We start from the raw sequence: 25,367 nt of genomic DNA on the forward strand, positions 1-25,367 counted from the left end.
AAAGTTTTCTCCCAATGGAAACAATATATTCCCCAATTAAATGGAGCAGATTCTTTTTTTCTTGAGACAGACAGACAGACAGACAGACACACACACACACACACACACACACAGAGAGGGAGAGAGAGAGAGAGAGGGAAGGAGGGAGGGAGACAACGTGTGTAAGCATGCAAGTGTTAGCAGGTGGGGTGGCAAAGGGAGAAAAGGAGAATCTCAAGCAGGCTCCGTGCCACCATGAGATCATGACCTGAGCTGAAATCAAGAGTCGGACGCTTAACCAGCTGAGCCACCCATGTGCCCTGAGCAGATCCTAATATGGTTTTGTATGGGCAGTAAGAATCAGAGGAGGAACTTTTATAGGAAGATGAAAAAAATATTAGAGCAAGCCAGCAAAAATTTAATATGCCAAGTCAGAGTTCATGAGTAATGTATACAAATCACCATGACCTACCTACCAGAGAGACAGAATGGAAATCCCTAGAGTTTATATTTTTTTGTAATCATAAAAGCAAGGTGAGCCAAGAAAAAAATCTCACATGGAGAATGAAGTCACCCATACAATGCAGGAACAAACAAAGTGTGGGCAGAGCTGTCAAGCATGATCAAGATGAAAAGTAGGTAAAACAAACAGGCAAACTCAAAGAGGTGGGGAGGGAGGAGACGGAAGGCCAGATGGTCAAAGAACTCTTGTTTAGGGGCACCTGGGTCACTCAGTCGGTTAAAAGTCTGACTTTGGCTCAGGTCTTGATCTCATGATTTGTGAGTCTGAGCCCTGCATCAGGCTCTGTGCAGACAGCTTGGGAGCCTGGAGCCTGCTTCAGATTGTCTGTCTCTGTCTCTGTCTCTGTCTCCCTCCCCGTCCATGCTCTCCCTCTCTCAAAAATTAAAAAATTAAAAAAAATAAAAAAATAAAAAAATAACTGAATGAATACAAAAACATCCATCCAAAGTCTTCAAGATTTGTGAACACAATAAGGATTCTTAAGACAAAAAACGATAAAAAGGGAATCTAAAAATTAGATACAAATTGATAATAATTTTTATTATACAATTAAGAAACACAAAGGAACAGTCATAATTAAAAGAAAGACACAGAAGGCCGATAATTAGAGAATACAGATTTTAAAAAACACAAATGAAAGCAATTAGAGGACAATAAATAAAATTTGTGTAAGATAATCCAACCTTAGGATAATTGGTGTCCCAAAAACACAAAAGAGCAGCAAAGAAGACAGGAAAATAAGTACAATGGTTCTCTAGCACTCCAGCAACATAAGAATAGAGAAATAAAACGCAAAGTCACACTCTTCAAAAACTGAGAGCTAAGGAAAGATGCAAGAGTCTGAAGCAGAATGGAGCAGTCTTGTGTAGCAGGGTTCCTAACTTGGTTTCTCTTATCAGAAACTATAGAGATGAAATCAACAAAACCCATGAAAAATAAGAAATATTCATAGATATATATCTTGACTCTTACAAAAGCAAGGCCTGAGAAAAGAACTATGTGCAGGTAGTTTATTTGGGAGGTGACTCCTGAGGGCATAAGTGACAGATTGACAAGAGTGAGAAGGAAGGAGAAAAAGTTAAAGACTGCTGTCAAGGTCACCGCTACAGGCAATAAGGGCTGAATTTCCATAGCACCTCCCAAAAAGCACACACAGTATCTACCAAAATTGGCTATCCAAAAATAGGAAGCAGGAGTTTCCATTCCCCATTGATTGAGGGCTGCTTTTTTTTTTTCTTAATGTATATTTATTTCTAGGAGAGAGACAAAGTGCAAGCGTGCACAAGTGGGCGAGAGGCAGAGGGAAACAGAGGATCTGAAGCAGGCTCTGTGCTGACAGCAGAGAACCCAATGTGAGGGACTCGAACTCACAAACCACATGAGATTGTGACCTGTGCCGAAGTCAGACACTTAACTGACTGAGCCACCCAGGCTCCCGTGAGGGCTGTCTTTGAGGGTGTTAACTCTGCCACACTTGAGCTGGGCATAGGCTTGAACCAGCAGGCTATTAGACTAGATGAGGTGCTGTTAGAAATAAGTGATTGGAGGCAGATGTGAAACCAGTCACATAAGTGGCAGCTGGAGCCAAGCAAGGTGTGACCAAAGTGATAGGAGATAAGGCAGAATACTCAATAAAATGGAAAATTTCCCTGAAATGAGGAGCTAAATCTAAATTGTGGTATATTACTACAATGACACCGAGCAGTAAAATGAAAGAACTAGACCTCTCCATGCATTATTACAGATCTATCATTTTTAAGAAATTGAGGCTAAGAAACAAAAAACCCAAGTTGCAGAAGGATGATTACAGTTTGATTACTGTGAGAAATAAGCCCACTGACCCAATCAAAGGAGGGATGGGGAGACTTGCAGCACAGTGAAGTGAGGCTTGTAATCAATTTTCTTGCAAGAGCAGTGTCTGATGGACAGGCACACTTGGGGCAGTTACAGCAGACAATTTATCTTCTACCTTGGTTCCTCTTTGGTTGAGTACTACAGAGGTTACAGCTTTACCTGGAAGTCGCCTATGCCCATGTAAGGCAAAAAGTAGTCTGACTGGAATAAATGTACATTTCTTGAAGTGATGCAGAGACGCCAGTTCTTTGGTGCATGCTCGTTGCAAAGCCCATGAAAAATAAGCCTACGAAATGGAGAGGGTTAAGAACAACCAGGAAGTGAAGTGTCCATGGGTTTGGGACTCCACTGGGTGTGTGTGGGGGGGGGGGGGGGGTGGCTGGTACATATTTCCAGTAGGTTGTAAACCTATTGTTAACTAGACAGAACAATTTTATTTGGTGTTTCTGAAAACGAATCATCTCATGTAATTCTCACAATTACCACTTACATTAAATGTAATAACTTGCAAAAATATACTATTTAGGGATACATCCATAGCTAGAAAGTGACATGCACAGATATAATAAACACAAAATCTTACATGTGAGGAAAGAGTTTTTGGCCAGGGATAGGTACCCAGAAGATTTAATAGTATTTGTAATAGTTTATTTTTTAAGTTGAGTGATGGGTACATATCAACTATATTTTTCTCCATGATGAAATATTTTATTAAAAAAAGAAAAACTGAATCTATAGATCAATATAAATTACTAGGTCAGGAAAGCATAATAGGGAAAATTCAACACTGAAAACACATTCTGCTTAAGTTACAAAATTTCAAAAATAAAGCACCCAATCAAGAAAACTCCGGGGATGAAATAAATGTACTGTACTTTGTAGTCATATTATCTAACCACAAAGACCATGATCTTGGTTAAAGTAAATAATTTAGTAATGATATTATATACAACTAGATTCACCCACAAAAGTTGTAAACCGATGTTTGTTTCACCTGCTCAGTTGTTTTTTTAATCTGAATTGCCAACATATGAAAATTCATGTTTTAAAATAACATTGGATTAAATTCAAAATCAGAACTAACGAATCTGATGTTATTGCTTTATTTCTAAAATGAAGATTTTTGATCTTATTTCTAAACATGCTAATTTTCTAATGATATAAACCTCCTCTATATATTTCTAGGGTTATTTTATTTGAGAAGTCAAAATTTCTTTAAAACAACAAATTAAAAAAAAAAAAAAAGGCACCACGAACCCTTCTGGAAGATCTGCTTACAAAAAAATCCAGCCAATTAAGCCATACCTCGGGAAGAGGATTGGAAGGAAGCATCTTATCCAATTCAATGTAAAATGAATAGGAAGCAAGTTGTGCAGATATGGCTAATAGACAGTAAGTGCTACACACTTTGAGAAAGTTACCCAAACAAATTAGGAAAGGTAGAGGAAAGTTATACCAACCAGAAAAGTGCTAATGTCCTTATTTCTTAATGGCAAGGGTTGATACTATCTAAATTTGAAGCATCAAAAATTTTTAAAGAGACTCCAAATTGTAATGTTTTTCAAAATCTCTTTTCATTAAGTAGAGGACTCACTTAGGAAATATAGCAATAATTCTTTGAGTTACATTTTGGTTTCTTTTTCTTTAAGTACAAGCAAAACTGTTTAGTATTTTCAACTTAAAAATAGCATTTTGGTTACGGGGAATCATAATACTATTATGCATTTCGTAGTTGGACATTTTCTATCACAAAATTAAAAAAAACCCTCAAAAGCCCATTACAATACAGCCCAATTTTTGTAAAAAAGCATATATAGTCTTCCTTTTTTTCTGTGTGTATATCCTCCAAGAAATGTATCTAAAATAAAGTTCAACAAATGTTGATACTGATTACTTATGGAGGAGGTTTTCCTTTTAATTGTTTGCACCTTTTTGTATTGCTTAATTCTTTACAATGACCACACATTATTTTTGCAAAAATGAGATTTTTTTTCTTTACCAAAACACAACTTTATATAAAAGTACTGTTAAAAAGATTCCTTTTGGAAATGAAGCCATATGGTTCAGATATGTAGCTTTCTGGTTATCTAACTTCATGTGGGGCTAAAACATTCACCTAGAATAATCGATAAAATTAGTTCCCCTTTATTTTTTAGGTTTTTTTTTTTTGACTATTTATTTTTGAGAGACAGAGCATGAGCAAGGGAGGGGCAGAGAGAGACAGAGAGGGAGAGAGAGAGACACACACACACACACACACACACACACACACACACACACACACACACACACAGAATAAGCAGCAGGCTACAGGCTCTGAGCTGTCAGCACAGAGCCCGATGCAGGGTCGAACCCACGAACCGTGAGATCATGACCCGAGCCGAAGTCGGACGCTTAAGTGACTGAGCCACACAGGCGCCCCAAAATTAGTTCCCCTTTATAAAGGCTCTGGGATTGTAGTGGTGTGAGGAGGGATTCAAAATACCCTAACCTCAGAATTCTGAGGACAGAATGTAATAATGATAAACATTTATTGAATGTATACAATGTACCAAACATAATCTAAACACTATGTACAATACTAAACACTGTTTGAATTCACTGAATCCTAATGACAAGACTATAAAGTAAATAATTTTCCAGATTTTACAGAAGGGGCAGAGAACTTACATACCTGTCAAAGGAGAGGGTAGATTTAAACCCATGTCTTCCATGGTCAATGTTCTTAATCATTATAACTATGGTTCCCACATTTTGTTGCACAGCCCACATTGGAATGACTCACAAATCTTTAGCACACACTGATCCCTGGCTCCCACAGCCAAATATGCTGGTATGACCTGGGGAACAGGATGTAAAAAGTTCTCTGGTCTATTCTAATATGCAGTAAAGTGTGGCAACCACACTGCACTATACCTTTAGGTTTCCTGGTCTTTCCGAGTTGGTAGTTATCAAGCCTGGAGGAACATCAGAATCACCTGATGATTTTTAGAACTTTGTCCCCCACCTCACCCCAGACCAATGGGCCTGGGCTTAAGTATTTTTTTTTAAAAATATTTATTTATTTTTCAGAGAGAGAGAGAGAGAGAGAAAGAGAGAGAGAGAGAGAGAGAAAGAGAGAGAGAGAGAGAGGTATAGAGAGAGTGGACAGAGGAAGTGAAGCGGGCTCGGCACTGACAGCAGAGAGCCTGCTGCAGGGCTCAAACCCAAGAACTGTGAGATCATGACTTAAGCCGCAGTCGATGCTCAACCTACTGAGCCACCCAGGTGCCCTTGGGCTTAAGTAATTTATAATGCTTCTCAGGTGATTCCAGTCTATAAACTAGGCTTGAGAACTCCTGCTTAGGAAGGTATCAGCAGTCTCTCCTCACATTACCAATCAGTGCCAAGGCTAGTGAGTGTTTTTTTTTTTTTAATTTTTTTTTTTTCAACGTTTATTTATTTTTGGGACAGAGAGAGACAGAGCATGAACGGGGGAGGGGCAGAGAGAGAGGGAGACACAGAATCGGAAACAGGCTCCAGGCTCTGAGCCATCAGCCCAGAGCCCGACGCGGGGCTCGAACTCACGGACCGTGAGATCGTGACCTGGCTGAAGTCGGACACTTAACCGACTGCGCCACCCAGGCGCCCCAACTAGTGAGTGTTTTTAATGAGAGGAACATCTTTCAAATGGGTGGGGCACAAAAAAAAAAAGAAAGAAAAATTAAGAAGCACTGTCAAGTGGTCGAATGTCAGAGAGCATGGTTTTTAATTCACCTACATTCCCACAGGTCTACAATTATTCAGGAAATCATAAGATTTTCTTTAACTGTCTCTGAACTTGGATTTAATGCTTTCTCTCATGAGAATGTTGCCTATGGGTTTCCTTATACATTTCCTTTCTTCTTTCCCCTTCAGATAAAGGTGTTTTCCTGGCATTGGGCTTCACCTAGGACTACCGCAGGTAAAACAAGGGCCTATTGATAATTACCTACTTGAGACCTCAGGATGATGAAAGAAAAAACTTCTACAGAATAAAATATACTAAAAATTACTCAAGGAGGATAATAAGACCACAACAATAAAGCTCAAAATTTTAACAGAGAAATAAAATCCACAAAATATTAAACACATTCCTTGAGAAGTAAACTAAATAACCCAAATGAATAAGGAGAAAACCTGAGGTTGAAAGCAGGGAACATTTAAGAGAGCACAAAAGTGAAAATCCACATATGCCAGATCTGGCTTGGGAACTTAAGATCAGATTCTAAATTTTTTTTTTTTCAACGTTTATTTATTTTTGGGACAGAGAGAGACAGAGCATGAACGGGGGAGGGGCAGAGAGAGAGGGAGACACAGAATCGGAAACAGGCTCCAGGCTCTGAGCCATCAGCCCAGAGCCTGACGCGGGGCTCGAACTCACGGACCGTGAGATCGTGACCTGGCTGAAGTCGGACGCTTAACCGACTGTGCCACCCAGGCGCCCCTTAAGATCAGACTCTAATGTGTAATATAATAATGGCCAATATGTATCGAGTGCCAACAATGTACCAGGTACAATTCTAAGTCTTAGATTTGGCAATAAAGCATCAGAGATTTTAATATAATCTTTGACTACAAGGGTATCCAGTATGAGAAAGCACATTAATAAGGAGCTTGTGGGCGGTTCTCAACCATTCCTTTTCCCTCAGACACACACGATTCCTACCCCCAGTAGCCAAGTACTGAACACAAAGCCAAAAAAAATAAATAAATAAATAAATAAATAAAAATTCCTATCATTCTGGTTCTAGACAGGTTCTAAATTCAATTAGAAATTAAACTTACCAGATTCAAGATCGAAATCTCTGATAATTTCATAAAAACTCTAATTTTGCTAATGAAAAAGAGATCCTTATGCTTTAGCAGTCATACAGGTAGCAGAACTGATATTTCTTAGGAAAATTAGCTCTGCATTTTTATCCATGTAATAGTCTATAGGCCGAGTCTCAAAATTCTTAAAATGTTATCAATCACTCTTCCAGATCTTAAATTACTTACACTGTTTCAATTACCCCTGGTTATTCCTTACTTCTGACTCTCAAATATAACCAGGCCAGGTATGTACATTTGCCAGCAAGAGCCAATGCACAAGCATGCCCATATTTGTACAGACTTTCTTCAGGTACAGGTCTGGATTAACTGACTCAAACTGGCAGCAAACCTGGTAACAACTGAAACTTCAGGGTACAGAAGAGAACTTCCCAAAAGATTGGGAAGGCAAGTTATTACCGACTATCTATAATGAAAGAAATTTAGCACAGCTCTTGAATAACTTGTAGTTTTAAGCAGAATCGAACGCTGGCGGGCCCGTTAGAAGTACGTGTTAGGAGAGAAATACACATCTAGACAATTCAGTCATTCAGCAAAATGTTAATAACTGGTGAATCTGGATAAAGAGTATATGGAGTTTTTTGCACTATTATAACTTTTCTTTAATTTTGACATTCAGAATTAAAAGTAAAAAAAAAAAAATTAAAATGGACCAGCTGGATTTATTTTAAACTTAACGTCAAAACCTAAGTGAAAAGAGAAAGGGAAACAAATCTATACTCTGCCATTATGTTTCTGAGACAGATATAGTACTGACAATTTTACAAAGGCTATTTTATAGAATATAAAGAATTAGAGCTTTCAGTCAAAAAGCTGGGTTTGTAGTTCAACTCTACAATTTCGCTGCTCTGTAACTTTATTCTTTTATCTTCCAGAGTTTCAGTGTCCTCCTCTATAAAATGGAGATGATACAAATAGGATGACTGAAAAGATTAAAATATCACAATATTAAGTACTGTACACTTTGTGTGAATACCACAGTCCTAAGTGATGGGAGACAAGATCTCTATAGGACTTCTAGGTTTCTGTGTCTTGTAAACATGGCATAAAATCTTTTCAAAGATGCATGTACAGCAAACAGATCTGTAACACAGAGTGTCCCACTGCAGAGCAAAGGGGAACATGCCTACTGCCCATTCTAAAAGTCTCGGAGCTCCTCTCCTATGTAACACGGCACACTACCTGTGCAGGTATCATCTGACCTTCCTCACATTGCCCTGTGGAAGAAGAGGTGTCTGGGGAACCGATACAAGCAAATGTTGATACTCTGACCACTACTATTGCTGTGAATAATAAAATCCTTTTTTCACCAAGGGATCTCATGTTTTCTGCCACCATCAATGAACTGTGGTAAAATAGGGTAAAATCCCAAACCTTCACAGTTCTTGACACTATACACCTTCCGTTAACATTTATGTCCTTAGATCTTATCCACAGCCCCATAAAGTTCAGCGAAAACACTGCATGGTACAAGTGAGATATTTCACAAATGGCAGTTATTATTGTCTTCATCATCATTCATCTTTGCAACAATCCTGTAAACTTGGAATCAATACCATCATTTTATAGGTTAATTAACCTGCCAAGAGTAAGTCAGTCACACAAATGAAAGGACTACAATTTTAATCCTTTCCAGTTTTACCATGTTATCTCACAGCTTTGAAATTATGAACTCATTTGGCGAAGCTGCAAACCTTATATTACATCACCAACAGCTACTTACTCTTTAAATATTTATTAAACATCTTCTGTTTTAGGCACTTTGTTGGTGCTAGGGAAATAGTGAATCAAACATGCTGTCTTCATGAAGCTTATAGAGAAAGCATACACCAAAACAAGTAAAACAACTAATTCCCTAAGAATAATTAATTAGCTAATGAAGTAATTATTAACTCTTGCAAGTGTTATGATGGAAGCAAACAAGGGTCTGAGACAGACAGCAACTGGAGGACACACTTTTCAAACTATAGGTTGTCAGTTGGGAATCAATCCCAAGCAGAACTTTCTGAAAAATGCAGTATAGAAAATAATGCACACACTTTATAAGGTAAGTATTGTTTTGTGAAACTCTGATCTTGCACAATAAAATCATTTCCTTTAGGCACAGGGAATAATCTACGCAATGGTAATGGAAAGGCCTTGCTTCGTTAGAAAAACAAACTGTGTGGCTAGAATCCTATAGAAAGAATAGAGTGGTATGAACTGAGGTTGGAAAGAAAGATGTTATGATTCCGGTAGAGTTTAAGCAACGCAGTTTTAATTAGGCAAGTGATGTGATTTGATTTACATTTGAGAAGTCACTTTTCTTGGTATAAGGAGGATGGATTTGAGGGACAGCAAGTGTGGAAACAGACCTATCAGAATGTTGTTGTAAGTAGCTTGATTTGGGAAGGGAAGGGCAATAGGGATATGAGTGGGTGGATTCAAGATATTATTTTGAAGGCAGAGTCCAAAGGACTTGCTGAAGTGAGGCCGTAAGAGGCATACTCTAAATTTCACTCATATGCAAATCTTGTAGTTCCAAGAATATACCATGCTCTCCATGTGTCTGTTGTCTACACACATGATCTTCTTGGAATTTCCTACCACTCTCCAAGTTCTCACCCTATTGACTTGGTACACTCCTACCCATCCTCCTTTCAGGACTGAGCCCCAACATTACTTTTCCACAAAGCATTCCCAGACATTTGGAAGCTGTCTTCTCCATATTCCCTTAGCACTTCACACATGCTTTTAATACACTGGTTACAGACTACAATTAGCTGTTATACATGTGTTTCACCAAATTAGTCTGGAGCCATGCCAGGGCAGAAATCATATTCTATGCACTTTCAGCCTTGGGAATGATGATAGTGCTTAGAAAAATGTAGATTCATTAATCAAAATTTGCTGAATGAACGTGCCATTTCCTGTAATACATTCCTTCATTCCTAAACTGTCAAAGGACCCTCATTCATAAAGATATGTATTGCACATATTTTTATTTAATCCTTCAGATCATCCTTCAATGACTCCATATTTGAAGAAATATGTATTTGCTTAGTTTATGCTGCCATATGAATCTATGAGATTCTGTTTAATGATCAGATTGTGCTTCTTGCCTTCATAAAAGAACTATCACAGTATATAGTAAAGGGCTGATTTTGAAATTAGATCTCTGTTCAAAAACCAACTCTTCAATTTATTAACTATGTGGACTGGCTATGGGTAGGTTTTTAATCTCTCTGTATCTGTTTGCTCAACTGTATATGGTTAATACTTCTATGTCATAGGGTCATCATGGGGCTTGAATGTGAACACAAAGTAATTAGCACAAATACACATTCAATACGTATCAATTTCTGCTTCTCCAACTTACCTTCTTTACAAGGAAGAATACAGCCTTTGCAAAACTAAACACAAAAGGTTTCTGGACATGGCACTACTTTGACCACTGAGAACGGAAATCATCTTACAGCCCCACCCCCCTCCACCCACCCCCAAACACAACTTGGCCACTGAGGTCCAAAACTACCTACCCTGAATATAGGCTACTGTCTACATTAGAATGACTTTATTATTTCTTTGTCTTCATTAGCATAACTTTTTACTATTCTAGGAGACTCTTGCCCAAATAGCTTGATTATTCATTACAGGAACTTCTTGAAAAAAACGATCAATTCTTTAGGAGAAAGCACCAATAGTTTATGCCCTAAGACTCCTTGCACTCCTTTCCTTCTATCAATCTTAAAATTGTTAAATCAGTGTCCAATCCTAATCAAGCATCTATCTCCTCCACTCCTTCACCCTCTCACTCTCTGCCACTGAAAGACCAGCCTTAAACCATACTTCAAATTCTCAAGAAAAATCTGATGCTGCTTTCCTTCCCAGGCACTAACAAAAACTCTGCTGAGGTGTTCTTTCTTATCCCAGTCAGTAAGTCATAAACTCAGATTTGTCCTATCAGGATAGGTGGTGTCTGAGAAACCAGCATGGGACAGGGCAGTACATTTACAAGTATGAAGGCAAGGCAAAGGAATTTTCCCACAAAAGTCCAGAAATACTATAAAAATGAACTAAGGGAAATTACGTATCAGGCAAAATACGTCCACTAGTACGTCCATTAATAAAAAGGAAATGGATTTGTCAAGACAATAAGAAGCTGCGTTGCAAAATTCCAAAACGGGACGATGAGTTTTAAAAATTATTTTTGATGAAATTTAATGAAGTGTTTTATTCCTTATTACAGAGCTGTTCACATATAGGACTCCGAATCAAAAACAGCATCTCACGTTATCTTTGGAGTTACCAAAAGTAATGCTAGGACAAGCGGCCAAAGTGACTGCAAGACAAATGATCAGTTTTTAAATTAGATCCTTTCGAATAAAAATCCAGATGCATTATCCATTTCACTAAGTGTAAGCAACACTAATTTCTAAAAGGTCTAATCACGGCCCAGTGACTTTCCACTCGGGTAAAGCATACAAGGCTGTGGGGTAGAATGGAGTGAGGGAAGCAATTTGTGCTTTCCAAGGTTTACTTTTCACCCTGAGAAACCTATTTGGGCTGCATGGCCGACCCTGAACCGGGTTGGCCGCCGCAGCTCGAGCAGTTCCAGAGAGGAAAGAGAAGACGGCAGAAACGAGGTATCCGTGGAATCCACCCTCTCTCTGAGGGATGACCCGCAGCGGTGAAGGGGCTGCGGGGTGGGGGTTCCGCTAGGGCCCTCCTTCTACCAATATTCGGGTCCGTACCTGACAGGCGATGGACCTGCGGAAGCCACACGCCATGGCCACCTCCAAGAAGCACGCCCCAGCTGCCTGGCCCAGATCCTCGCCCCTCCCTTCTCTGCACGCCCCGCCTACGCGCGCCGGAAGCCCGTCCTGGAGGATTCTGCCAGCCAATCAAGAAGCCGCGTGGCCGGCCACTAACCTCTGCCCTGCCGCCGCGAGGGAGCGCGGGAAATCTCGAGTGCTGCTGGAATCCCGCGGGCCCGTGGGACCATGGCCACTTCTTCGGTGTCCAAGGTACGTGGGGGGTGGGGGGTGGGGGTGGACGCCCACTAGACACAGCGGTCGCTGCATTCCCATTTGAAGAAGGCATATAGCAGAGGTTACGTAGGCTTCGATGTACCCGCTGCAGCGGAGGGAGTGGCAGGCTGAGCTGAGGCGTCCCTGCTCCAAGTGCAGTTGAGGTCAACTTTGCTTGGGCAGCGAAAACGCCGATCTCCCTTAGTATTGTGGCTGGGAGGATTTTGTAAGCTTTGGTTTGTGGAGGTCGAATTCCCCGAGGATGTGCCCCAGTCTTCTTTACTTTTTTTCTTTCTCAGAAATATTTGTTATGCTCCAAGCACTCCGTTGGTACCGAGATAGAGTGTAAACAAAATAGACTCAATGCCTTCACTCAGGAAAAATATTAAACACAGATAAACTGATGATAACAAATTGTGATAAGTTAGCAAATTGCCCAGGGTCAGAGAAGGCCTTTTGGAGAAAGTGACATTTTAGCTGAGCCCTGAAAAATAAGTAGAAGTTAGGCAAAGGATTGGGGGCAGGGAGACTTACAGCAAAGAGAATGACATGTTCTTTGGCCCAGAAGATAGAAATAAAGTGATCTATTTAAGGAATGGAAAAATCAGTATAATCAGGAGGTAGCGTTATGAAAAATGAGAATAAAAAAGTAGTGTAGGTGTGTATGTGTGTCAGAGGAGATCATATAGACCTCGTATGGGCTGCCTCAATGGTCAGGGATTGCAAGAAGACATGATAATGTGGTTGGTAAGAAGATATACCCTAGAGTTCTATTGTCTAATGTAATAGCCAGTAGCCACAATAGCCAGTGGCTATTTCAGTTTTAATTAGAATAAAGTAAAATTAAATAAAATTAGAAATACATTTCTTCAGTCTCACTAGCCACATTTCAAGTGTTCAGTAACCACATGTGGTGGTGACTCCCATTTTAGTGCAGAGACATGATATTTCTCCTTCGTTACTAAAAATCCTGTTGTACAGCACTGTTCTATACCCAAGTAAAGTAAGACATTTAGTAATGAGTTCACCCAGAAGCCCCTGAAGTTAAGCTGTGATAAAGTCGAGAATGTAGGTGAAAACGCTGCAAATACATTTCTCCCTATGTTAAAACATATTTTTAATTTTGATTAAAATGAAGCTAGAATTATGAGAAGGAGTGCCTTTTGAGACTATATCAAAGGGGAACTTTAAGCCCTTAACTTCAGAGCTTAAGTTTACAGAAGATTGACTGTGATGCCTGGTGCAAATGCCAGTAGAGCTTTAACTGTGCTAGTGTAGTCAGGGTGCTGGAGTGCAAGACCAGCTGGCTCTAGGGGTCTCAAACAGACCACGTTCTGGCACACGCTGCTGACAAAACCAAAGTCAGAGAAACGAGTGGGAGTGAAACAAAGAAATTTATCTCAGTGAAGCCAACAGTGAGAAGACAGACTAGAGTCTCAAAGACTGTGTCCAAAGTGCTAAAAATGCTTCCAGGTTTATATAAGGAAAATGTGGGACAAAGGTCAGTGGGTTCGCACAGGTGGGCAGTAAAGATCAGATTGATAGATGTCTTGGAATCAATCATGGATGGAGTCTTGCTGGCTCAGGCCAGTCCTTACTGCTTAAGGTGTTAGTTTTGGTTCCCATTAAGGGATGTTGTGCCCACAGGATGTTTTGCCGGAGTTAAGAGATGAGCTGGAAAGAAGCATTTAATCAATTAGAATGTTTGAGGTCAAAATGGAGGTATTTGAAGTTCTCTTACACTAGTATTTTTTATTAGGATTGGTACTGTTTTTATTATGCCCGTAGGTTTTGCATGGTTTGCACCCTAATCCTTTACATTGCATAAACCTCTTATTTTTGTATATCTTGCAGAATTGCGAGTTTTTTTTTTTTCTTTTTCAGGAAAGCATTAACGGCATTATTACATAAATGCTTGTATTGAGATGATTATGAAAGGGACTTTGCATAAATAAGAATCTTAAGGACTATTTTAGGAGCTCGTGTAACTGCTAGCTTTTTTTTTTTTTAAACCTATGTAAACTTCTCTTTCCTTGTTACATTTTCTACCTGTTAGCTCTCCTCCCAGATGACTTCTGTCTCAAATACCATCACTTACTTGTTCAGCAATTCAAAGCCGTTAACCATATTACTACCGCTGCCATACATTAGGATCCATTCCAGGCACTTGTCATATCTCACTCCTTCGTAGTTCTTTTTCTTTTATTGAATTGCAGTTGGATGTAGAAAGGAGCCAATGACAAGGTTGTTGTGGTACTACATGATTTTTATAAATATGTGTATTTCAGTAGTTGCAGATATAAGAGTGTTAAGCACAGTTCTTGGAGCACCTGGGTGCCCCAGTCGGTTAAGTGGTCCGACTTAGGCTCAGGTCATGATCTCATGGTTCGAATCGAACCCCACATCGGTCTATGTGCTGACAGCTCAGAGCCTGGAGCCTGCTTTGGATTCTGTGTCTCCCTCTCTCTGTGCACCTCCCCTGCTCACACTCTGTTTCTCTCAAAAATAAATACACATTAAAAAAATTTTTTTTAAATAGAATAAAAAAAAGGCACTGTTCTTATTTTGGATCCTGTAACCCAAATGGCCACTTTATATTTGCACAGCTCTCTTTAGCACTATCCTGAGAGGATTTTTTTCTAGGTGTATTTTTTTAATCTTGTCTTTCATTTTCCATAAAAATGGCAGTCTTTTTTTTCTTAAGTTTATTTTGTTTGAGAGAGTGCGAGTATGAGTGGGGGGTAGGCAGGAAGAAAAAGAATTCCAAGCTAGATCCCAGGAACCATGAGATCATGACCTAGTCAAAATCAGGAGCAGAATGCTCAACCAACTAAGCCACTCAGGCGCCACAAAAATGGCAGTCTTCAAGAAGCTCTTACATGGTGCGTGGCTTTAAGATTGGTAGAATAAACGCAGAACCAGTAGCTGGGGGGCTGTATATCACTAGTCAGGTAATAACATGATACTAAATGTAACTAGGAAATTACAAGGAAAATTACTTGGCCAGCATTCATTCCATATATTGATTGCCTAATGTATATGCTAACACTACCCTAGATACTGAGGAAACAATTAGGAGTTAAATGCAGTCTATGCTCTGAAGGCATTCAATAAACTACTTGGTGAGACAGAACCGTAAATATGATACACAGTGAAAGGGATTTAAAACAAAGCAAAATAAAGGCATTCAAGTATTCTGAGCTCTTAGGGAAAGGAATAATTCTAACTAGAGAACTAGGGAAGTTTTCCCAGAGCAGATGAGTAAGAGTTTTATCAGATGAAGAAAGATGTATAAGGTGAAACAATAGCCAAAATTATCTATTTCCTGTCAAGGTTATGGATCCTTGAAGTTTAATTAAATAATAAATATTTCTTCTGAAATGAGACAGTGTCACTGTTTTTTACCTTAATTTTAATGTATGCTATTAATGTTCTCTAAGTTCTATAAAAATGGAAACTTTTTGGGTTTAAATTTCATCAGCTTTTATTTTGTCTCTTAGATCAGGTTTCTAAGAGCAAAATCAAAGATGAGCATCCCATGGGAAGGAGGAGAAAGAAATGGATAGTCCCTTTGTTTTTCAAGAATTTTCCTGTTCTAATTCAGATAGAAGAGAGATGATTTCTTAGTACTTTAAAGAAATACTTTTTTAAAATTCTGCTTATCCACAAAATACTTGGTTAATCAGATTTATCTGCTCCTTGGCTACTTTGACTTTATACTTTTTTTCCTTTTTACTTTTTTTTTAATAGGGTTGTTTTGTGTTTAAGCCAAACTTCAAGAAGAGAAAGATCTCTGTGCCAGTAGGTAAGATGTCTTAATATTGAATTGGCTAGTTTTCCTCCCCTAAGTTTTGAACTAACCTAACCCTAATTGAATTTAGTAGTTTTCTTGTCTTAAGTTTGACTTTACTTACCTTCCTGATGTAGCAGTTATAGTCAAAGGGATAAGGTACCTCCCAGGGTTTCAATCTGAAAGGGACTCCAGAAGACCTTCAAAGGCAAATTGGAAAGTAAATTTCCTTCAAAGGATATGTCCCCATTCTTCAAAAGAGATTGTCTTAGGGGAGCCTGGCTGACTCAGACAATAGAGCATGCAACTCTTGATCTCTGAGTAGTGAGTTCAAATCCCACATTGGGCATAGAGCTTACTTTAAAAAAAAAAAGTTACCTGTCTATTTATCTATATATAATTATAAAATAAAATAAAAGAGACTAACTCAGATGGATTTAAAAAAAAAGAGAGATTGTCTTAAAAATCTCAGTGATTTCCTGGGGTACGTTAGGGGAAATTGAATGCAAAAGAGCCAGAAATACTTTTTGGACTGATGGAAATGTTTTCTAGATTGAGGGAGCAGTTATATGAGTGTATACTTTTATTAGGACATACTAGACTGTTAAAATGGGCATGTTTTATTATTGTAAATTATTCCTCAATAAAATTCAGATTAAAAAAATACTATCTTTCTTAACTTATCTCCAGATACCTGTGTGGTGATCATGTTAGGAAGAATTGACTTTTTCAAACAAATCATGATATTAATGTCAGAAAGTGTTTATCGTACTGGTTTTCAATTGTGGCTGCAGATTGGAATCACCCAGGGAACTTAAAAAAAAAATTGTTTCAAGGTTTTTTTGGATATAATTGTAGATAACTGTGCAGTTGCAAGAAAGTATAGAGAATTTCCTTGTGCCCTTTACCCAGTAAATCTCCAGTGGTAACATTTTGGGTAACTGGTAAAATATCATAACCAGGAAACTTAACATTGGTATAATCCATTGACTTTACTTAGATTTCAACTTGGGAAACTTTTTAAAGATACTAATGCCCAGACCCCATCTCAGACCAATTGAATCAGAATCTCTGGGAATGTTACCTAGGTATTGATATATATATACTTTTTAAAGCTCCTCACAGGCTAATTATTTACACTCAGTCTTCAGTACTGTAAAGATTAATTCTGATGGAAAAATTATGTGTAATTAAGCATATTTGTGTACTCGTTTGAATTAAAAAAGAAAAAACAACTGTACCACTGTTTGACTAAGAAAATAAATAACTTGTATTTATTGAAAAGGATTTTTCTAAGTCATCACATGATGCAAACCTTAGGGTGTTAGTTACTCCTTTAGTTTTAGACAAGCTAGGTACTCTTACCTGTGCTCAAGGAGCAAATAATAAAATAATCGTCCATATTGAGGGGGACAGAGGGTAGGTATGACTTATAATAAGAACCTAGTTTCTCATTAACAGAATAAACAGTGATCTCAAGTTCTATACCCTCTTAAACTTAGTGTCAAAGGAACATGAAACTGCCGCATTCCTTGTCCCACCCCCAAAATAAAAAGTGACAGTGATAGACTTGGAAATAGTGAACAAACAAAAGCTACATTATAATTTTTTTTAATTTGTAAGTGGTTGACTTAATGAACACATTTCCTTAATATTGGAGATTGCTAAACTCGAAATAGTTCATTTTCAGAGAAAATTCAAGTCGTTTCCCATTATCTATGAAGAAAATAGAAGATAAAATGACATCTGATAACATCAGCAATGTCATTATAACTAACAAAATTGCTAGCATTTATTGAGTTTTTATTATATGCTAGATTTTTATAGGCCCTATATGTGTTACTTTCAATTCTCTCAGCAAACTATGAGAAATGTATTATGATTATCTCCATGAAAATATATGAGGATACTTAGACATAGAAAGAACTTTCTCAGTGATAGTGCTAATAAATGGCAGAGCTGAGATTTGAACCTAAGCTGTCTGATTCCAGAGCCCCTGGTCTACCCATTGCTTGGTACTGCCTCTCATATGAAGTGAATTTTTGCTTAGAACTTTTTCTGTTGAGTTTCAGCTATAATTAAGATTTAAAGTTTTTAGTATTAGTAAACCTAATATATATAATTGTATAATTAAATTTTGCTTAGTTGTTTTTTTTTTCATTCTACTGATCTGAAACCAATAGATAGTATTTCGATATGAGAATCTTAAAGGAATTGACCCTGATTATAAGACAGATGGTGCAGGAATGAGGAAAACATATCTAGATTTTAGCACTTGCCTTCACTGTCTTCAATTCTTGAAACAGATTGCCTGAAGAAGTAGGAAGATGCCCTACATTTTGTCCCCCATCTGTCCACTGACTTGAAGACACTTGGATATGTACCTAAGAGAGGACTGGTAACTCTTCCTCTCCTCTGTATTCTGTGGATGACTGTGTATCCTAGAAAACGACAGGGCAAGAAGGAGAGAGAAAGGGAGAGAGAGGGACTGAAACCTGTGGGGGCACTGACACTGACACTGTGGAAGTTCACACTGAAGTAGAGCATTGTGCGTAGGAGCAGGTGGGAACCTGTCAACAGTAATAGTTTACATTCTTTAGGTCTTCTCAATGCTGATTTATTTTTTACCTTCCTGTTCTACAAATGACTGAGAGAAGTAACAGGTTAAATTGTCCTGCTGCTGCTGTTTCCCAATTTCTAACTGTTTTTGTAAGTATTTCGATGCCATGTTATTCAGCACATTAAAAATTATTGTCTTGATTTGCCACTTTAACATTTTATATGGATTTACTCATTATCAAAGTAAAATGACTTCTGTTCTAAGGCTACCCTGTTGTTCTGCTTTGTCTCTTAGTAATAGTGTATTTCCTTGCCTTTTCTTGTTTGCATTTTTGTCCTATAACCTTGTCTATCATTTTACCATGTAATGACTTCAGTATATTCTAAAGACTTTTGATAAATTCAAAAAATATTTGCTAAGAACTCTGAGTGAGCTATGAACAGAAGGAAAGTTCCTTAACACAAAAGAGAATCTCTGTTCCAAACTACCAGAACTTGATGGTAGAATGCTAGTGGCATCTCAGTAAAGTCAGGAACAAAATATGTATTTTCACATTATTATTGAATACTATAAAAGTTCTAGTTGTTACAATAAAGTACTAACAGTAAACAACAAGAAATATGAAGGAAAGTAGAAAACTACAAAGAATGTAAAATAATTTGTTTAAAGGAAGAGATCTGTAGTGTTTGGATGTGAATTTTTTAACAACTTCATATCATTTCTTCCCAAATCAATCTCCAGATTTTATTTAATCAAATCACAATGCCATTTTAGTTATTTTTGAGCAATAGCAAAGTTTATTTGAAAGAATGGGTTAAAATATTTTGAAGAAGAATGATAATGTTTGGTGGTGGTAGGAGGAAGACCTGGAGTAATACTCCATGGAGTAATACTCCATATGTGAGCATGCTGCAAAGCTCCAGTCATTAAAACAGTTCAGTACAGCTGTGGGAATAAACGTGGATTCAGTAGAACAAAAGAAAAAGTTAAAATATAGTTACAAGTGCATTTGTAAGTATTTAGATAATAAAGGCATCTCAAGTTAGTGGGAAAAAGGATAGATTATTTAATAAGTGAACATTTTCAAACTGAAGGTTAAAATCCAAGTGCGAGTCATGAAATCAACTTAGTGAGTCATAATGGTTTTAAAAAATAGAATAGAAAAGAAAACATTCACGGTCACATGACAAGAATTGTTTTGTGGGTCTTTTGTTTTTGTTTCTGTTAAATGTGTGTTGGATTATGATATAAAATTTGTTTATTTATTATGAAATTTACTGTCAAATTGGTTTCATACAACACCCAGTGCTCATCCCAACAGGTGCCCTCCTCAATACCCATCACCCACCCTCCCCTCCCTCCTACCCCCCATCAACCCTCAGATTGTTCTCAGTTTTTAAGAGTCTTATGGTTTGGCTCCCTCCCTCTCTAAATTTTTTTTTTTCCTTCCCCTCCCCCATGGGTTTCTGTTAAGTTTCTCAGGATCCACATAAGAGTGAAAACATATGGTATCTGTCTTTCTCTGTATGACTTATTTCACTTAGCATAACACTCTCCAGTTCCATCCATGTTGCTACAAAAGGCCATATTTCATTCTTTCTCATTGCCACGTAGTATTCCATTGTGTATATAAACCACAGTTTCTTTATCCATTCATCAGTTGATGGATATTTAGACTCTTTCCATAATTTGTCTATTGTTGAAAGTGCTGCTATAAACATTGGGGTACAAGTGTCCCTATGCATCAGCATTCCTGTATCCCTTGGGTAAATTCCTAGCAGTGCTATTGCTGGGTCATAAGGTAGATCTATTTTTAATTTTTGAGGAACCTCCACACTGTTTTCCAGAGCAGCTGCACCAGTTTGCATTCCTGCCAACAGTGCAACAGAGTTCCCATTTCTCCACATCCTTGCCAGCATCTATAGTCTCCTGATTTGTTCATTTTAGCCACTCTGACTGGCATGAGGTGGTATCTGAGTGGTTTTGATTTGTATTTCCCTGATGAGGAGCGACGTTGAGCATCTTTTCATTGTGAAGGAAATTGAAGAAGATATAAAGAAATGGAAAAACATTCCATGCTCATGGATTGGAAGAATAAATATTGTTAAAATGTCAATACTACCCAAAGCTAGCTACACATTCAATGCAATCCCCATCAAAATTGCACCAGCATTCTTCTCGAAGCTAGAACAAGCAGTCCTAAAATTTGTATGGAACCACAAAAGACCCCGAATAGCCAAAGTAATTTTGAAGAAGAAGACCAAAGCGGGAGGCATCAGAATCCCAGACTTTAGCCTCTACTGCAAAGCTGTAATCATCAAGACAGCATGGTATTGGCACAAAAACAGACACATAGACCAATGGAATAGAATAGAGAACTCCAGAATTGGACCCACAAAAGTATGGCCAACTAATCTTGGACAAAGCAGGAAAGAATATCCAATGGAAAAAAGACAGTCTCTTTAACAAATGGTGCTGGGAGAACTGGACAGCAACATGCAGAAGAATGAAATTAGACTTTCTTACACCATTCACAAAAATAAACTCAAAATGGATAAAGGACCTGAATGTGAGACAGGAAACCATCAAAACCCTAGAGGAGAAAGCAGGAGAAAACCTCCCTGACCTCAGCTGCAGCAATTTCTTATTTGCCACATCTCCAAAGGCAAGGGAATTAAAAGCAAAAATGAACTCTTGGGACCTCATGAAGATAAAAAGCTTCTGCACTGCAAAGGAAACAACCAACAAAACTAAAAGGCAACCAACGGAATGGGAAAAGATATTTGCAAATGACATATCGGACAAAGGGCTAGTATCCAAAATCTATAAAGAACTCACCAAACTCCACACCCTAAAAACAAATAATCCAGTGAAGAAATGGGCAGAAAACATGAATAGACACTTCTCTAAAGAAGACATCCAAATGGCCAACAGGCATATGATAAAATGTATTCCTTAATGTGGATCATAGTTTAAAAAGTTTGAAAAGCACTGGTATTTTGATAAATGGTGTTTTGATAAATGGCTAACCATTTGGAGGAAAACGTTCAAAAAGCATATAAAGTAATACAGACAGACTAAATAAAAGGCTGGGCTAAACTATGTCAATTGAATAAAAGAACAAGAATCATAGTATTAAGTGTCATTTTACAAAGGAGAGTTCAAGGCAAATATATGAAGCAAAGCATACAAGGCTGTAGAATAAGAGAAAATAGTAAAAAATATATTAATATTAAATCAAACAAAATCCATTAAATACTGTTAGCAATTCAAAGGTGATAGAAATACAATCTAAATATATATTTAGTAAAATATATTTTAAATAAAATAAAATAAAGTAAAATAAAAAGTAAAATATATTTTTAATCTTATAGATGCACTTACTATAGTAAAAATATGAGATAAATAAAAGTCAATATAAAGGATATTGGATGTCACCTATCTCCAAATACATATATTTTTGATACAGATTAAAAAATTCAGCCCCATCCCCTACTGTGTGACTTTCTTCTTTAAATGTTTATTTTTGAGAGAGAGAGCCCGGAGGGTCAGAGATAGAGGGAGAGAGAGAGAATCTCAAACAGGCTCCATACCTTCAACACAGAGCCTGATGTGGGATTCAACCCCACGAACCATGAGATCATGACCTGAGCCTAAATCAAGAGTCAGATGCTCAACCAACTGAGGCACTCAGGTACCCCTGCACACAGATTTTCTAACTTTTATCATATAAAAAAGAAACTGACCTATTTCTTTCTGTGTTTTTAGAGGACTATTTTAATAAAGGGAAAAATGAGTCTGAGGACAGTAAGCTTCGATTCGAAACTTATCAGTTGATATGGCAGCAGATGAAATCTGAAACTGAGGTGAATACTTTTTTTAATAACTTCTATTTCTCTATTACCGTAAATCTCGTATTTGTTGCTTCCCATCTTCCTTTCCACCAATTTTCAAGAGTATTGATGAAACGTGGGTAATATTAGTTTAGCATAAGCCGTATATTCTAAAAAAACACTCCTGTTCCAAGTATTAAGCATGGCTTCAGGTACTGGAACATACATTTAAATTTTTTTTTTTTTTAACATTTATTTATTATTGAGAGACAGAGAGACACAGAATGTGAGCAGGGGAGGGGCAGACAGAGAGGGAGACACAGAATCCCAAGCAGGTTCCAGGCTCTGAGCTGTCAGCACAGAGCCCTACGCTGGGCTCGAACTCACAAACTGCGAGATCATGACCCGAGCCGAAGTCGGTCACCCAACAACTGAGCCACCCAGGCACTCCTGGAACATACATTTATAATGATAGCTGCCAAGGCTCTACATATGCTCACAGCTTTTAAATGGTGGCACTCTTTAAATTAATCCATTCAGTTATAGAATTAAGGAATCGAGCTATTTTTAAAATACTTTATTCCCTCATTCCTCATATCCAATTTCTTCTGTGTTCTTTATATTCTAGCCCTAAAAAATGTCTGTACTTTAGCAGATTTGTAGTTCTAGGGCCAATATCTTGAGCGGACTTGTTTTATTTGAGCAACACAGTGTTTTTGTTTGTTCGTTTGTTTGTTTGTTTTAAATGGGAGGGTTATGCACTGTGTTTATTACTGCTTCCTACCACTCTTTATTGCTTTCACCTAGGGCTTTGCTCATTCATGTATTCCCTTGAAAGACCCTTGAAGGAATTTGAGTTTGTAGTTTCTAGCATAGGCCTTCATTTCTTAACCTGAATTGTGATGATCCTCCTAACTGATGTCTCTGCCTCTGATGTCAGACCCCTCAGGTCTGTCATTAGTCCCTGTAGCACCATTGGCCAAATTAGGAAAGTCTTGCCTTCAGGCAGATACAGTGCCAGGCTGCAGGGGTTTTCCAGCCTCACTGCCAGTACAGCTTCTCCCATCTGTTCACAGTGCTGTCAGATTAACCCTTTCAACCCTTTCAACCTTGATTTAATCACATCTCTGCTTCATGTCCCTTCAGTGGTTCTCCCGAGGGGATAAAACCCAAATCTTTTAACATCAAATGTAATTTTATTGGTCTAGCCCCTTGTTTATTTGTCCAGGCTCATTCCCTACCACTTCTCATGTTCTTGATGCTTAGCTGTGTGTGTGGTTCCCTGGATACTTGGTGCTTGCTTGCTTCCCTGCTCCCTCTACTCCCCATTCGTTCTGATTTTCTTCTCCCTGTAGTCGCCTCCCTCATCACCTGCTTTAATGCTTTGGCTCACATCCTCAGCTTAAGTTGGATGGTCCTACTCTTTATTCTGTATTATCATAGCACTTTACACAATGTTTTTAAATTGTAAGTGTTCTTAATTTTTTTCACTGTTTTAGAATAAAGACTACCTTTCCTTTGTAAGGTGGTTAGTGAATGTTTGTTGAATGAATAAATTGTATTCTTTAGTGAGGGAATCCAAAATACTAATGAATGGAGATTTAAGGAAAAAATATTTTTTATTTCATCCATCTAATACTTTTATACATAATCTTTGGCATTCATGATGATTTTCTTTCCCAGGCTTGGAAAGATGCATCAGATTACTACTGATAATAATTCTTAAAGTTTTGTGTTTTCTTTGTAGCAACTACAAGAAGAATTAAATAAAAACCTATTCAATAGTCTAATTGAATTTCTGCAACAGTCTTATTCGGGATTCCATAAGAATTCAAGAGACTGGGGCTGTCAAATAAAACTCAGAGAAATTCCAACTGCTGCTCTTATTCTAGGTATGTATGGGTGTAGGTTTGTTTTTTTAGTTAGTGGTTTTGTTGAGAATAGTAGAGACTAACTTCTCTTGATCAACCTGTTTTGTCTCTTTCATTTATAGAATTAAACTAATTATACTGTTCTACATACTTTCAAAACCAATAAAAGTTCCTTATAGTGATTGTACAACTTTAAATTAAAAGAAATTGATCCGGGATTAGCTAGTACCCTCCTCAACTTTCTGTCAGAAAAATGAAGGAGAAATATATTTGCGTTACTCTTCTTCCTTAGTTATTTTATGAGAATAGATGAGATTTGAATTCGGTAATAAAAAAACCACCAGTGGGTTAGTAGATTAGATTTGTGTGCTTTTTTTTAAATCGTTATCTTCAGTGGAATTATCTATGACCCTAATTTTATTTCCCTGTGCTTAGTTTATCAATCTTAGATTATTTCATAATACTGTATGAAGTTTATAAGGGGGCTTGGATGAATTATATATAAATTGCTTTTAAGCTGCAGATTGTAAATTTCTTAGGTACTTAAATATCCATCATTAATATCCCATTTTAACCAAATATCTGGCTGCAGGATAATGGAAAATTTCTTTGGAATACTAGCAAATTTCCTTATTTCTTTTGGAAAGAAAGTGGGTTTATTTGGATTTCAAATGTACTCTTCATTGCACTTGCAATTTGTTATTTATTCAAGGTTTGTTAAACTAGTGGGCACTGAGATAAGAACTTAGTTGTATTATTTAATACTGATTTAAAAAAAAAAAATCATTAGAGAGAGAATGAATGGGTGGAGGAGGGGCAGAGAGAGAGAGAGGGAGAGAGAGAATCTCAAGCAGGCTCCAAGCTGAGCTGTCTGTGCTCAGCCCAGCTCGGGGCTTGACCCCACAAACTGAGATCTTGACCTGAGCTGAAATCAAGAGTTGGATGCTCAACCGACTGAGCCACCCAGATGCCCTAATACTGCCTTTAATCCTGTTCATTATCTAAATCTCATTCCTGATGTTCAGGGCAATACTTAGCAAAATTTAATGTACTTACAAATAACCTCCAAGGGATCTTAATAAATGCAGGCTTTCATT

General features: G+C 37.7%; 2 protein-coding genes across 9 annotated transcripts in view; one reads left to right on the forward strand and one right to left on the reverse strand.

The window, feature by feature from the left end:
• RARS2 (arginyl-tRNA synthetase 2, mitochondrial) overlaps nt 1-12,055 on the reverse strand; it is an 82,342-nt gene extending 70,287 nt beyond the window's left edge. For 2 of the 3 annotated variants that reach the window (XM_045498992.1, XM_045498993.1), the window contains exon 1: nt 11,941-12,055. In XM_045498992.1, the coding sequence (XP_045354948.1) occupies nt 11,941-11,976 (36 nt within the window). In that variant the 5' untranslated portion in view covers nt 11,977-12,055. The remainder of the gene's footprint in view (nt 1-11,940) is intronic. The other variant, XM_045498994.1, reaches the window with a different exon arrangement.
• Nucleotides 12,056-12,105: 50 nt separating this feature from the next.
• The window catches only part of ORC3 (origin recognition complex subunit 3), a 62,675-nt gene continuing 49,413 nt past the window's right edge, over nt 12,106-25,367 (forward strand). For 4 of the 6 annotated variants that reach the window (XM_045498983.1, XM_045498981.1, XM_045498984.1 and 1 more), the window contains exons 1-4: nt 12,106-12,213; nt 15,967-16,021; nt 22,335-22,432; nt 24,147-24,291. In XM_045498983.1, coding sequence (XP_045354939.1) covers nt 12,190-12,213; nt 15,967-16,021; nt 22,335-22,432; nt 24,147-24,291 — 322 coding nt within the window. In that variant the 5' untranslated portion in view covers nt 12,106-12,189. The remainder of the gene's footprint in view (nt 12,214-15,966; nt 16,022-22,334; nt 22,433-24,146; nt 24,292-25,367) is intronic. The other 2 variants (XM_045498985.1, XM_045498987.1) reach the window with 1 other exon arrangement.

The sequence above is a fragment of the Leopardus geoffroyi genome, chromosome B2, assembly GCF_018350155.1.
Source record: "Leopardus geoffroyi isolate Oge1 chromosome B2, O.geoffroyi_Oge1_pat1.0, whole genome shotgun sequence".
NCBI classification, from domain to species: Eukaryota; Metazoa; Chordata; class Mammalia; order Carnivora; family Felidae; genus Leopardus; species Leopardus geoffroyi.